General features: G+C 39.6%; 1 protein-coding gene across 1 annotated transcript in view; it reads right to left on the bottom strand.

Moving 5' to 3' along the window:
* Positions 1-14,616, bottom strand: part of uts2r (urotensin 2 receptor) — a 79,128-nt gene extending 64,512 nt beyond the window's left edge. The window contains exons 1-3 of the mRNA XM_080872808.1: positions 13,983-14,616; positions 12,051-12,766; positions 8,305-8,683 (exon numbers count right to left, since the gene is read on the bottom strand). Coding sequence (XP_080728934.1) covers positions 8,306-8,683; positions 12,051-12,764 — 1,092 coding nt within the window. The 5' untranslated portion in view covers positions 12,765-12,766; positions 13,983-14,616 and the 3' untranslated portion in view covers position 8,305. The remainder of the gene's footprint in view (positions 1-8,304; positions 8,684-12,050; positions 12,767-13,982) is intronic.
* Between the last annotated feature and the right edge of the window lie 493 nt (positions 14,617-15,109).

Below are 15,109 nucleotides of genomic sequence, written 5' to 3'. Positions count from 1 at the left end.
CTTATGACCTTTCTAAAAGAGCGCTGGACCATTAACATGAACCCTGGTAAGATAAGGGAGGCACTCAATCAATCCACGTCTCTATACTGTATAATCTTGTTGAACAACAGAAGCGGGAGAGTCAGGGTGCTTATTGATCACACCAGAGACTTTCTTTGACAACACAGTCTTTAGCTATTACACTCAAAGTTTCCTATCACCTGCGACCAGAGAATAGCAATTCCCATTTCCAATTCCCAGGTTGAGCCAAGTCAATGTAATCAGCTTTCAGATAAATGACTGGGCGATCAATAAACCTTTTAGTGTCATGAAAGGAAGGAAGAGAATTAGCATCTGCATTTCTGGAGTGACCTCTGCTTGATTCAACCAAGCCATGACCAAGTCCAAATGCATTTTCATTTGGCAGCTGAAATTAAAGCGTTATGGGAAAGGGGCTATAAGATGATAACCGAGTTAATGAGTGGCCTATCAATAACTCTATAACATTGTCTGCTGCAGCCTGTGAGAGATGGGGATATCTTTTAAGTGGTGTTGATGTGCCCGGCTTTGGACATGGGATTAAAGTAATTATAATTAAAGTTGGAACATGTCTGGTCTGACAGGGAATGATTATGCAGCGCTCTAGCAGTCAAGGATCCTCCTGTTTGATCTTCCAGTCCATCTGGAAAAAATGTGTGCATGGCTGTATAGGCTATAGAGGCTGTGAACATGTAAGACCTACTAGACATATTTTATAGCTTTGATCATTTATTGAAATAACAAGCATAGCAACCAAACATATATGCATAAACAACTTTGAAACTGGTCATACAAGTTGGACTTTGGCCCTTACAAAGCTGTGGTAATCATATGGTTAGCAAAGATACATGAGAAAGAAAGTCTTCTGTTTAGATTCATAACTCAGGTATCATGTGTATCACTAAAATGAGAAAATAGCAGCTCTTTCCAAAATAATGGTCACCATATTTTTAGTTTAGTTTAGTTTGTTAGCATTAAACCAAATAACCAGTACTCTAGTTTATAAGCCAGAGAACGTGTCAGTTTAAAGATGTCTACCGTATTTCCCGGACTACAAAGCGCACCTGAATATTAGCCGCACAAGCTAAAATCAGGGGAAAATCCTGTTTTGTACATACATTAGCCGCACCTGACTAAAAGCCGCAGGTGTTTCAATGTTGACTTATCATATGTAAGAGAATATGCACAAAGGGAATTGTCAGGAAAGAGATGGCTGTTTGGAGACACATCACTTTTATTAATATTTTGAAAAACAAGTTATGGGTACATATTTGCACATGTAGTACATAACAGTAACCTATAGCACACCAGAAAAATAGATTCGGACTACCTTTTAGGCTCAGGTGCAGTGACACAGCTTTAACAAGAAGAAAAGTCAGTCATTCACCACCATCTTTCTCTTCTTCCTGCGCACTAAAACCACCAAAGTCCTCTCCTCCAGTGTCGGATACAAACAGGCTCAGGATGGCTTCGTCATCCACTCTCCGCTTCTCTCCTTCGTTGTCACTTTCAAAACCAAAGAAATCCTCGTTGTCAGTGTCAGAGTTGAACACCCTCAGAAGGGCCGTGGCGGTGTCCTCCTCTCCATCATGCAGCAGTCCAGCCCTTCAAAATCCGTTGGTGATCGTGGATGTTTTCACACTTTTCCACGCTGTCAGAATCCACCAGTGGAGTTGGGCATAACTTGCTTTTCGCAAGTTTATCGCCGCTCATCATCCACGCCTCCAGCTGAACGCGTAGTGCTACTTTGAAGTTTGTTTTTCGCGCTACTTCGTACGGCACTACGTTGCCTGGCGGACGGACATGTGACTAACATACCACTCTTGAACCCCGATCCTTCCGCCAGGCAACGTAGTGCCGTACAACAGCGGAACAAACAAAACAAATCGTCTTACGATATGACAAAAATCATGGACAATCCATAGAAAAGCCGCACCTGACTAAAAGCCGCAGGGTTCAAAGCTTGTGCAAAAAGTAGCGGCTTATAGCCCGACAATTACGGTAAATAGTTCTAATGCCCATATGAAAAAAGTTGCATCAAGTACAATGGAATCAGAATGTTCACTCATTAAGCATCACTGAGGTTGAAGACATGTTTCTAAATGAATTCCAACTTAGAACAAAACTAGCTTTCAGGATTTGTTTAGCCGACTCCTCGTGCCTGCTTCCGTCCTTAGACAGCATCAAAGATGGACGTGACTATCGCGACGTCATTGGTGGTTTGTGTAGTTCTTCATGTCTCTAGCGTTTTCGCTGCTATTTTGGTTTACAAAACAAATGGATGCAGAGAAGGCGAGTCTGACAATAACACCAACTAGCAATGCCAGTGACTTGTCTGTCACAAGTCATTAGCCACAATTTCTTATTCAGCATGACCTGAAATGAGGAACTGATCCTGTAATAGTAAAATATTTACATAGATCAAAGCAGAAAGGTTTTTTTCGTAGACTTCTAATGACTTGACGCCTCCTGAGTGAGGTGTTCTTGGATTGTCCTACCGAGATGAGGCACCTGGGCAGACCCAGGACATGCTAGAAAGATTATATCTCTCGGCTGGCCTGGGACAAGCTGGAGGAGGTGGCTGGGGAGAGGGAGGTGTGGGCTTCTCTGCTTGGGACTGCTGCCCCCGTGACCCGGCTCCGGACAAGCGGAAGAAAAATGGATGGATGGACTTCTAATGACCAGAAGTGTTTTTGCAACCACAGCTATTGCCAGCTCGAGATGTTGAGGTAGAACTCAGGTTTAAGGCACTTCCCAGAAGCTACTACAAGTTTGTTTTAGGCATGTAGCTTAAAGCTACGTTAGCTACGACTAACATGACACAGTTGAATAAGAAAGAAAATCTGGTGTTCTACACTGATTTTTAATTTGTGAATGAGTGAAATTGACAGTTCTGACTATGGCAAATATAAGAGAAAACGCTAAATCGTACTTTTTCAATAAGTGCGCACGTTAAAGTAAATTGGACTCTGACGTTAAGAAGAGTTCTCAAAAATGATTATTTTATTGTAATGTGCAAAAGTTGCACATAAACTAATGGTAGTTAAATAGTTTGGTGCACAATATTTAAAGCTGAAAATGCCTGAAACCACAGGGCAAAAACTTTGGGAGAATAAAATATGTATTAGCTGTGTTGTTCTGAGATTCAACATTTTGTGCAAAGACAGATATTTGAATAATTAACTACAGAATCTGATCTGAGCTTACTTACAATATAATATGATTCGCCATTGTCAGTGAACTATTAAAGCTTCACAATAATCCAGCAAAAATGTGTTGAGATATATTAAATGACGTCTCTAACTGAAGATAATTGCCACAGAAAGCATAAAAGCATACTCATGAAACTTTATTACATAATGATGCAATGTTTCAGATGAGATCAAAGTGGCAGGCTCTCACGCAGACCTGAATTTCCATTTACAGAGTGGTAGGAGCCCTGAATGAGATTTTATCAACAATTGCAACTTTAATCCAGGAGTCTCTCTTTTCCCTTTGCTTTATTTGTTTTCCTTTGCCTTATTTTTCCCCCCTAAATAACTCACAGGCATCAGAAGACTTTTCCTGGGACCAAAATGAACATATAAAATCACTGAAAGACAGTGCTTTAAAAGTAATGAATAATTTATTGGAGGCAATTGTCTGTTTTTGTGTATGAATTATTCACTTTTATGTTCAAGCACCGACAATCATTACTGCAAAATCATTCATGCATATTCCCACATCCCTTGCTGACTAATTTCCTCTGCTTATCTGGAAGGAAAAGGGCAAGCATTTAGACCTGCCACTGCAATAATGACATTTTACTGTATTTTTAGAGCATGCTACACAAAGCTGCTGTTCAAAATCATATGATGTACACACAAAATATGTGAATGTATAATGTTGTTGTATATATGTATATAAAAAAGAAGAGACTACCGTTTCTTTTTCTTTATAGCCATTCATCTTTTACAGTACAAATATAGAAGAATTCAGTTTGTCAAGGACGAGGTTCCATATGGTCATGCACTGACTGTTAAACCATTGCCCTGTTTAACAACAAAACCCTACGGGATACATTTTCCACACTAAGTGCATAAAAATCCCAGTTTCCACCTATTTCTGGCCTAAGCTGCAATAAACATGCTTCTACGAGGACGCATTAGGAGTTAGAGCACTTTGACACAGCCTGCCAGGCAGCTGTCACCATGTACAACCTTTAATGGAGGGAAAAAATTATCCATTACCTTCACATTTAGTACAAAAACGTCAGGTAGCACTTGCGCAATGTCAAGGGGCCATTTTACAAAAAGTTGCTTTGGCCAACCAAAGACGTATGTGGACACTAATAAAAAGTAAAGTTACAAGTTTTAAAAAAAAATTAACAGACGCAATGAGCTCATTTGTTACAAATTTGTCTCTCAGAAGGTGTTTAAGTCTCACTGGGCCAGCCTTCAGCTGGAAACATGCAGCACTTTTCATTAGTCAGGAGTGTGAAGCAGCCTTTGGGTGTAGGGAGGGGAAGATGCCACTATGCAATAGTTGAATGATTGAGATAAATTAAATATTTTTTTCTTTGACAGCTACGTATCTATCCTGAAACATTTTTTTTTTCTTTGTGAGAGTCGCGCAAAGTATATTGCTGTTTGACAGTCAAAGAATCCTGGCACATCCACATTTAATTCCAATCTACAATAACATGATATAAAGTCAATCCACTTGGTGATAGGGGTCCAAGTGCCTTTTTCCCCCCTTGGCAAAGTTTATGATAGCTTTTAAACCCCCCTGTGTTTCTTCAGGGAATGTAAGCTGTTCAAATGGCATTATAATTAAAAGTTCATACTTAAAACAGCAATTTAATATATTTTGCTGAATTAAATTAAAAAGTGTCAGGGGATGTTGTGATTGCCTCTGAGAGGGCCAGCGCTTAGCAGCCACCTTAAGACACACATGTATTTTCTGTATATAACACAAGTAATAGACTGTTTAGAAAAGAAAAAACTTTAAGCATGTGCCAGGTTAGAATTAGCCAGTAATGCTTAATGCTAACCTAGCTTAGTTAGGTTTATGTTAGCTTGTGTATTTGTCTAGGCTTTTGTTTTTGTTAGCAAAACAATGGTTATCAAGTGTAAAATCAATAATATATCTATATTTTCTCTGACTGGTACCCTATAGTAGTATACGGCAACACACAGACGATTATATGTTATAGACTGTTTAGAAAATGAGAACTTTAATTATCTGCCAGTTTAGCATTAGCTAGTGCTAAATTCTAACTTAGCATCTTAGCTAGTATTTACTAGCATGCGTGTTTACTGTAGGCTTGTGTGTACAATACAGCATACCCATATTTTTCTGTATTTTTTGGTCCTACAGTAGTATAGGGCAACGCATGGACAATTGTACTGTTTTTGTTTTGTTATACTTTTAGCAATGTAAACCTATTTCTGTTTCAAATCATGTTTGTCAAGTATTCTGACTAAATATTCTTATCATGAGTAGAGTTTCAATTGACCATAAGACAGTATAAGATGATTTCCTTTTAACCATTAGTCAGCCCAGACTACCATGCGTGTCATTTACATTAGGTGTTCCAGCATAAATCCAAAATAAATGGAAACTTGTACACCCAAATCTTGTTTTTTTACATCCTTAAAGATGATTGCTGTACAATCATTACACCCTGGAAGAAGAACAGTTCAAAGAAAACTTTAAAACCCTCAAATTACTATGACATTCATGCCCATGAGTGGCTGTAAACCACAACTGTATACACATGAAAGCCTTACTTTGATGGTAGTGGTTAGGGCATTAGAGAAGAATAATATGTGCATGCATATATGTGGTGGGCGTCACTCAGCACATTGTTATCCAACAGTGGTAGTATATGACACACTGCTACTCTCATTGACAAACCACCAAGTAATCAAAAGTAAAGCCCTACCAATATATTAGCTGCTCGTAAATATTGGATTTTCCTGCTATTTGTCATTTTGTGGAAAGAAAGAATCGGGATGTTATTGTGAAACATAAATGAGATTCGTTTCATTAGTAAATGTATGAAGATAAAAGCTGAGCTGAGCTGCTCAGCTGTGATATCCTGTCGTGTCAGTCTGGACTTAGATATGATCTGCATTATAACTGCAATGCAATCAGTTATTTCTATAGAACATAATCTGTAAAAGAACAGCAAGTTTTGCATTGTACATCAGCTGGCTACACCCATAGCAATCCTTCCAAAGCTCTTATTGCCAAGCTGGTCTTTGTGTGTCCTGGCACCTCCACCTTTTCTAATCCTCGCGCCCCCCTTCCCCTGAGTTCATCCTCTGTTTCCCTCTGCTGCACTGTCGCCATTTCTCCAGCTTCCTCTGTAATGAATAGTTGTAACCAAAATTTTCAGAAGTCAAAAATAGGATATTCAAGTACTCCAGAGTTACTGTTAGGGTACTTTATATCATCAGGGGTGACTCCACGATTTAGTACTTATGTAGACTTTTGCTAACAATTTTATTTATAATAATACTAATAGATTGCATTTATATAGCACTTTTCGAGACCCTCAAAGCGCTTTACAATTCCACTATTCATTCACTCTCACATTCACACACTGGTGCAGGCAAACCACAGTTGTAGCCACAGTTGCCCTGGGGCAGACTGACAGAAGCGAGGCTGCCATATCGTGCCATCAGCCCCTCTGGCCATCAAAAAAAAAAAAAAAAAAGCAACAGCGCTATTTCAGAAATACCATCTACCTCTGCCCTTGAACTTGAGGTCAAGGTCACTGAGATTCAAATTTGTCAGATATTTTTAGTAGATATGCCTATGGCAGGGGTGGCCAACTCCAGGCCTCAAGAGCCGGTGTCCTGCAGGCTTTAGATAACACCCTGGGTCAACACACCAGAATCAAATGATTAGTTCATTACCAGGCATCTGGAGAACTTCAAGAAATGTTGAGGGGGTAATTTAGCCATTTAAATCAGCTCTGATGGATCAAGGACACATTTAAATCCTGCAGGACACCGGCTCTGGAGGCCTGGAGTTGGCCATCCCTGCCCAATGGTATCAATGAAACTCCTTCGTCATGGACAAGCTTGGGTCATCGCACCACCTGCCCGGCAGGTTGACGACAATACTCCATCAGCCTTTTATATCAAATTATTGACATTTGTCAAAGCCCACAGTGAGGCTATAGTGAAACAGACCTCTCTTCCATTTCATGACATACAGATACCTGATCATGCCCCTTTACATCACATTTAAATGCACTGGACATCGTAGGCACAGTCATGATAAATGTTATGAAAGAGCATATGAATCTTTCACCACAGCTTCTGACAAAATATTAGTGTGAGTGAGTTGTAACCTGTTAGTCCATGTAGATTTCAAATAACTATAACAACTTAGGACTTACTAAGAATTCATTATTCATGATTTCTGATGTTTTACCAGCTTTCTAACTTTTCCGTATAAGATGTTATCTCCGTGCCTAAGAAATAAGAATACTAGTCTGCATGTCACATCAGCATACAGAGCTCTGTCAATGCAATCAGTGAAGAGTAAAATGTCCAATACACACATTGCGACAACAGTAAAACAAAGCAGTTATGTTAATGATATCTGTGAGTCAGACATGACGCCTGTCAGGTCCATTTAGTTGACGACTTTTTTAAGATGTTTGGTTTGGCAATTTTGATTTGGCTCTTAGATTGTTTATTGGTACATTTCAGTCCCTATGAAAAGTTTTGTGACAACACCCACACACCCACAATCTCAGTACTACTGATAAATAGTTTCCTTCCCACGCCGACTGTGAGCCAACAATAATGACTGAGATGATTGTGAACAATTACCTGTCAGCGTTTTGGGAAAACGATTGCTTAATATTGATTTGCTTTATTCTACTTAGAAAGCTCCTTTTCTCAGCTGTGTTGTCTGTACAATTGTGCTCTTCCCATTGGTGTTTGTAGTCCAAAATGATGGCAGTGCTAATATAGATGAATCAAGCAACAGTTATCAAAAAAGCGCCACAGTTTTGATGTTGTGCATACCAGCAAGTAGGAATTCTGAGAACATGAATAGACGTGTTCAGCGCTATCTGCAATCACATAACTCAGTCTTTCCTGTTATAGAAAACCCCAACAAAGCCACCAACTCTAAAGCATGCAATGACTCTCATTTTGCTGATGCCTAATTGCCAGAAATGACCAAAGCACAAAGCTGTACTTAGCAAATTTTATAGCACGTCTTGTCTTGTTCTCTTATCAGTTAAAATTTTAGGAATGTTAGAGAAAAAGCTGCTCCTACCTCACAAACTGCTGTCATGAGCTCGTAGTGATGCCGTGTGCGTGAGCATGAAGCTCTCAGTGCACTGCTGACTGCTGGCAGATGGCGATCTACGCGGTGAACGTTGAAAACGACTCCTCCTGTTGAAGTAATTGCCAGTTGTCCACAAGCGCTTGTTCTTCCTCAGATACTCCTTGTAGTTCTTGGTGAGCAATGTGTAGAGGAACGGGTTGATGCAGCTGTTGGAGTACGTCAGGCATGTGGTCAGGTAGTTGATGTTACGTTTGGCTTTGGTGGAGAGAGGCAACGAGGGGTGAAATTGACCCAGCAGTTGCCAGATCCAGAAGGGCAGGAAGCATGCCCAGAAGAGGAGCACAATTGTAAAGATCAAGTAGAGCACCTTCAAGGACATAAGAGCACAAAGAGGTGCCATCAGAGAGACTCAGATTTCACTTGATATTGGGATGTAAAATGCCAAGCTAATGTTAATGCATACATGCCAACCCTCCCGAATCCCGAATTTCAGTGCCCCTCCCAAAAATCTCCCGGAGCCACCATTCTCCCGAATTTCTCCCGATTTTTCACCCGGACAACAAAATTGAAAAACCATATCCCAGAATTCAAAGCGCGGCCCAGCCAATTCCAGTTTCCAACAATGGCGGCAGCTACTTAGTTTTAATATTACTCTTATTTCTCTTTCTGGGTCGCAAAATAAACTTTTAACATATTGTCAGGCGAGAATGTAGCTGTGTACACTTCAAATATTTGAGCCGGCGAGAACAGCAAACCCCCGTCTTTCACTACTCAGGTTAAACATGATAAGTCATTTAGATAACTTAAAAATGTTATTGTTTGGCTTTTTTCAGTGTTTTATTTGTTCGTGAGTAAATCGGTTTGGCTGAGATTAAAGTTATTAGATTAGATTAGATTAGATTAGATTAAATAAAACTTTATTAATCCCTCAAGAGGATTCGTCCGGGGTTTTCACACAACTGAATAAACGTCAAACAGAAAACTGATTAAACAGAAATGTGAGACGGTCGAGAATTTACGCCAGCATCCGGTTATATTTTAGATAGCAAGGAGCAGACGGCTGAGTTTCACTCCACCTAGAGATCTCGTGGCGTAATTCTGACCGTCCAGTATATATATATATATATATATATATATATATATATATATATATATATATATATATATATATATCCATCCATCCATCCATCCATTCGCTTCCGCTTATCCTTTTCAGGGTCGCGGGGGGCGCTGGAGCCTATCCCAGCTGTCATGGGGCGAAAGGCGGGGTACACCCTGGACAGGTCGCCAGTCTGTCGCAGGGCTAACATATAGGGACAGACAACCATTCACACTCACATTCACTCCTAGTGACAATTTGGATTAATCAATTAACCTATCCCCACAAGCTGCATGTCTTTGGACGGTGGGAGGAAGCCGGAGTACCCGGAGAGAACCCACGCAAACACGGGGAGAACATGCAAACTCCACACAGAAAGACCCCGGCCTGATGGTGGAATTGAACTCAGGACCTTCTTGCTGTGCGGCAACAGTGCTAACCATATATATATATATATATATATATATATATATATATATATATATATATATATATATATATATATATATATATATATATATATATATATATATATATATATAGGTGGGTGGATGGATGGATAGCAAACATAATGGGCAATACAATGTGCAGACTTAAAGTCTTCCACACCAACTTGTCAAACATCACAATAACGTGCTATAGCAACATATATTACACTAACTTTGATTTGCTGTAAAATAGTAGCAAGACCATAGTAAACTATTAGTACTGTTCATAACCGAACATCTGCTTCTTTAATGTGATGCCTTATGTGGTGCTGCTAGGTCAAAAGACTTCCGGTAAATGTCACTATATCATGGCTATTTTGTAGAAGGTCTACCGCACTAAGAAAAAAGACATTTCAGTCATATCACTTTAGCCAAGTGAAATGACTTAACCCAAACCCTACAAAACCCCTATATTTTGGAGAAAGGCAAAACCAGCTTTTGTGGATAGAGTGTAAATAGTTTTTGAGTTGTATCAGTTATCAGAATGATTTGTTCCCTAAGTGATAAGACTTTGGAGGACAATTTAATAAAAATTACATATTTTGATTGGGTTAAAGGTCATTATTAATGATGAGTTAGTCGTCAGAGGGTAAATAAGCTACCAACCAATTTCTGGTTATAGGTATGGTTAGGATTATGTTAACATAAGTCAGATTATGATTTTCACCTATTTAGCATACTTAAACAAAAAACGTATTACAGAAAGGGAAAATGCATGCATAAGATGTTTTGGCGACTCAAATTATTCGTGCACTGTAATATCAGTGACCAGTAAATCTGGTTGGCCCCAGATCTTTAATAGTGTCCCTACACAGTAACTCGTCTAAGGTATTGTATGGAAGCCAATGTTAACTCATTAATCCTTTCAGTAACTTCCTATAGACTTTGGTTGTGTTGTGTTTCTTGTACTCTTGTGTGACTTTAGCAACTATTGCAAACTATTTCCCTGTGGGGAATACTGACGTAATTTTCTCTCATTTCTTGGTGCAGCATGATAACAGCAAGAGATTCACAGTGAAGCACAGCCCTGGTAGGGAAGGAGAGAATTGTTAGGATATCAAATAGTAGCAATTTTAAAGGTAGGGTAGTCTATATTTTCCCTTGCGCTTCAAGATTCTCACCCTTAAATGCAAGTGATGGGTTACATTTAAGCGTGTCGGGAGAGAATAAAACCATCTTCAGCCCTGCTATGAAACAAAATGGAATGTGCATCAGACAAACACTGCATAAAGTACTTCTTGTTTATTAGTGGAATATCTATGGAAGTTTGTACAGCATCACTGTGTCTAACTTCAAACATATTCATTAGGTTGGTGTTGATGGATGTGTTCATCTCCTGCTGAGCTGAAAACTGGGAAAGATGCAAGAGACGAGGTCGAAGTTGAGGCAGCTCACCAAAAAAGGAGAACTGAGATCGAGTTGGAGAGTCTGTGTGAAAATAACTGAAGAATTTTTAAGATATTATGTGATGCTCTCTTATTGATATAGTTGTTTCAGAGTATTGTACATAACTTGGCCTAAGAGTAAGATTTATTTTTTCATTCCAGCTTTTATATATGAGGATGTGCTTGGCTGAAAAAATAATGAGCAGATAAATCTAGAACATTATAATTATCTGTAGACTAATAAAGAGTTTATCTAATAATAATCATTTGATACAAATAGTGTAGTAGTCGCACGCGCCATTTCTCTGTGGTTTTTGTTCTTAAACTAAAGTTGTGTAATTATAATTACATATTCTTAGTTATGTAACATACTAATACAGGATCTTTAATAGTAATGGAGTCACTAGCAGATGACAGGAAGGTTTTTATCTCATTGTTATCAGTCTCACCAAGCAACCTCTTGCAACCACTTGGCAACCAGTCAGTCATGACATTGACTTTTCTCTAACAACCGGTGGTTACCAGGCAGTCACCAACCAGTCTCTAAACCTGTGTGACAAGGGCTTTAAATCTGTGGGAAACACTGTATTGCCCTTTTGTTTCCAGGAAGAAATGTGGGTTTGAATAGAATTGGCATAGATAGCTGAGTAGTGGCATTTAAATATTCAACCCACACAAAAGGATTTGATAAGTGGTAAGACAGTAAGTGCAATGATAAAGCAAAATAGTCACATTAAACACATTAATTTGTGCTTAACTTACCTTTTGATTTGGTAATTTTTTGGTCTGCTTGAATGTCTCTGTCTGTGAAATCCAATAAGTGCGTGCAAGCTGGATGTAAAGATAGCCAATAATCAGTCCTGGAGCGACAATGCTAGTGCAAAACAGGAAGGAGATGTAAATCTTGTAGGAGAGCGGTGACAAAGTGGACTGACACATAGGCTTGGTGCCCACTGCCATCAGTTGAATTCTCACGATCATCGGTAGGGTGAGGATTAGAGAAGCTACCCAGACAAGTAGGGCAATAGCTTTCCGATAACTTTTCGATCGTTTCACTGTGTCGAGTGGCTTGAGCACTGCAAAGTAGCGTTCTGTACTCATGATTGTCAGAGTAAAGATGCTTGCGTGCATAGTCAGGAAGTCCATGCTTATCAGAATCCGACACCCTGCATCTCCAAAGTACCATCCCTTCAGGAAGTGTGTGCAGACTACGAAGGGGATGGTGAGAAGATACAGCAGATCTGCTAAAGCTAAGTTTATGATGTAGATGTACATGGAGGCTGCAGACCTCATGGAGTGGCACATCACCACCAGGGTGTAGATGTTCCCGGAGACTCCAATGAGACACATGATGGAGAGGATGGTTCCAATGGTAAAGGTGGCGGCTGTATCTTCAAGTGAGTTCAGAGGAGGGTCAGTTGCATTGCCGCCCCTTTCCACCAGGACTCCCACAGGCTCCATGGACACTGTTGTCATGTCTGGATGCAAGAGAAATGTATGGGAACAGGGAAATGATATATTAGCTCTCCAATATAGCCAATGCATGGAAGCTATTTTAATGAAGTGGATCTTTTGGGGATTTATAAACAGATTGCTAAAGTGTTAAAAAGACTATACTGGCATATTTTCTGCAAGCTATCATCTCCATTTTGAAAAAACACGCCAATAGGTAGAGATCTAAACCATCTCTCACTCTGAGTCTCTGACTCATTGCATATTTACAGAGGTGGAGACCAAAAAGTGTCAAAACTACTAAACAAAAGGTTAAATTTCTGTCTGACTAAAGTTTAATCTGATTAATAAAAATTACCACAGCAGTGTTTTAGTAAGACCAAGTTGGTCAAGAAGTGAGGCGTTATCCTAAGTTTTGAAACTGTAGTACTAATGTTTAGATTCAGTCTGCACACTGTGACTCAAATGATGCAGAAAATCTGACACTGAAATAATCTTTGATGGAAATTAGCGCTCTTGTTATTGAGTGTTATCTGTCTGATTAACATTAGCACAATCTTAAACTCTGGTGACAAAAATGTGTCATAATTCTCTGCAAGTTTTTAAATGGGAAGAAGTTCGTTTTTTTTTATCATGCACTAACAAATATGTAGCCTATGGTCTTGTATGTTATTCTTTGAATAAGCTATGACTCCGTGTTATGAATCAGAATTATGACTTATGTGCTGAACTTAAAGTAAACATACTGTGAGTTTCTAACTTGGTCAGTTGGTTACACATTTAGGTCTAGGCTGGAACCATGAATCTTAGTTTCTAAAGAAAATTTTGCTTATTCCCATTTGATTACCGCACAACTTAAGAAAAAGAGTCTCATGAACATTGCACAACTGAAAAATGATCCAAGTCATTTCTCAGAAGTAAGACTAAAGCTAAATGTATCAGAGTTGATCCAGTTGTTGCACTGATGTCTTTACTGAGTCATAGACATCTTCTTGTCAAGATTAATGCTCACCTGTCAAAATTCAGACAGAAATCACTAAGATGTAATTTCTCCGTTGTGACTTAAGTAGTACCAAAAAGCACCAGGGGCAGAGATAAAGTCAGGCTGGACTTATATTACATTTTAGCCTTCAGTAATAGAATTTCCTGGCAAGCTCAGAAAAGAACAGCAGTTCCTACTACATGCATGTAAATGCACAATTACAAATCTATTTGGGAAATAAAGTGAACTGGCTGACTTACCTGGGCTGCCTTACTGGACAGAAGAGGTTCAACACTCAGCTGTGGTTCCACTGGCCATGCTCTGTCAAACTTCACACTTGCTGGACAAATTTCACACTCCATAAAAGTCCCCACAGAGTGTAGAAAGGAAACCCACAGGTGGAGCAAAGGAAAAGAAATTTATATCCAGGAGTCCTGAAGGAGGAAAATGACCTAAATGAGTCATCGACTACAACAAAAACCCTTCCACTGTTGACTCGTCTCTCGGCAGCAAATCAACCAATCTAACGTGTCTTGATTCAAGAGAAAGTGCACTGATAGCAGCCTTAAAAGTTCTCTCCTATTCCCTTCACTCTTTGTGCACCTTAGCAGCATCCACGTACAGGATGTCAGCATCGGCAGAATCGGAAGAGAGAGAGAGAGAGAGAGAGAGAAAGGGGGGGAAGAAAGCATCAGTGAAACAATCACAGAAGTGAGAATCACGTTCAGCTACAGCTGGCTATGGAGAATCCTCTGTTTGACTGAGAGAGAGAGAGTTATAGAGAGAGTGTGAGTGTCAGAGGTAGAGAGGGCTGAGCAAAAGCAGGGAGAAAGGGAGGGAGGGAAACAGAGCTATCAGTGAGGTACTCTCGCTGAGAAGCCTGAAAGTGGGAGGGAGAAGACGCAGAGAACGGACAGCAGAGAGCAGCAGCAGGAAATGCATTCTGCTCTCTCTCCTTCTCGCTTTCACTCTGTAACCCCTGTGCCCTCTATTTCCATGTGACAGGGGCGTGTGCAACAAACTGATATGCAATAACAGGACTTGAGACACACTCGCATGACAGCCTCACAGACACACAAAAAAACATGCAGTAAATAAAAGATATACAGCAATGGCAATTTGTTAGATTGTGTTTGTTATTTTAACTGAATGGTTACAAAGTCAGCGTCAACTACCACTGCAGCAATTTGCCTCAGACTGCTGCAGAGAAGCTGATATAAATTAAACAGTGTTGTTGGCTTTCTGTCACTGCTACATGCTGAATATGGACTACATGTTAATACAACTGCATGTCAGGTCAAAGACGCGTAGTTCCCCCTTTTTACCTAGAAGAGCAATTGTAAAATTACAGTGTATAAAATTTTACCACTAGGTGTCAATAAATTGC

Source organism: Rhamphochromis sp. 'chilingali' (genome assembly GCF_963969265.1).
Source record: "Rhamphochromis sp. 'chilingali' genome assembly, chromosome: 22".
In the NCBI taxonomy this organism is placed as follows: Eukaryota; Metazoa; Chordata; class Actinopteri; order Cichliformes; family Cichlidae; genus Rhamphochromis; species Rhamphochromis sp. 'chilingali'.
This window is presented reverse-complemented; position numbering and strand designations above follow the sequence as displayed.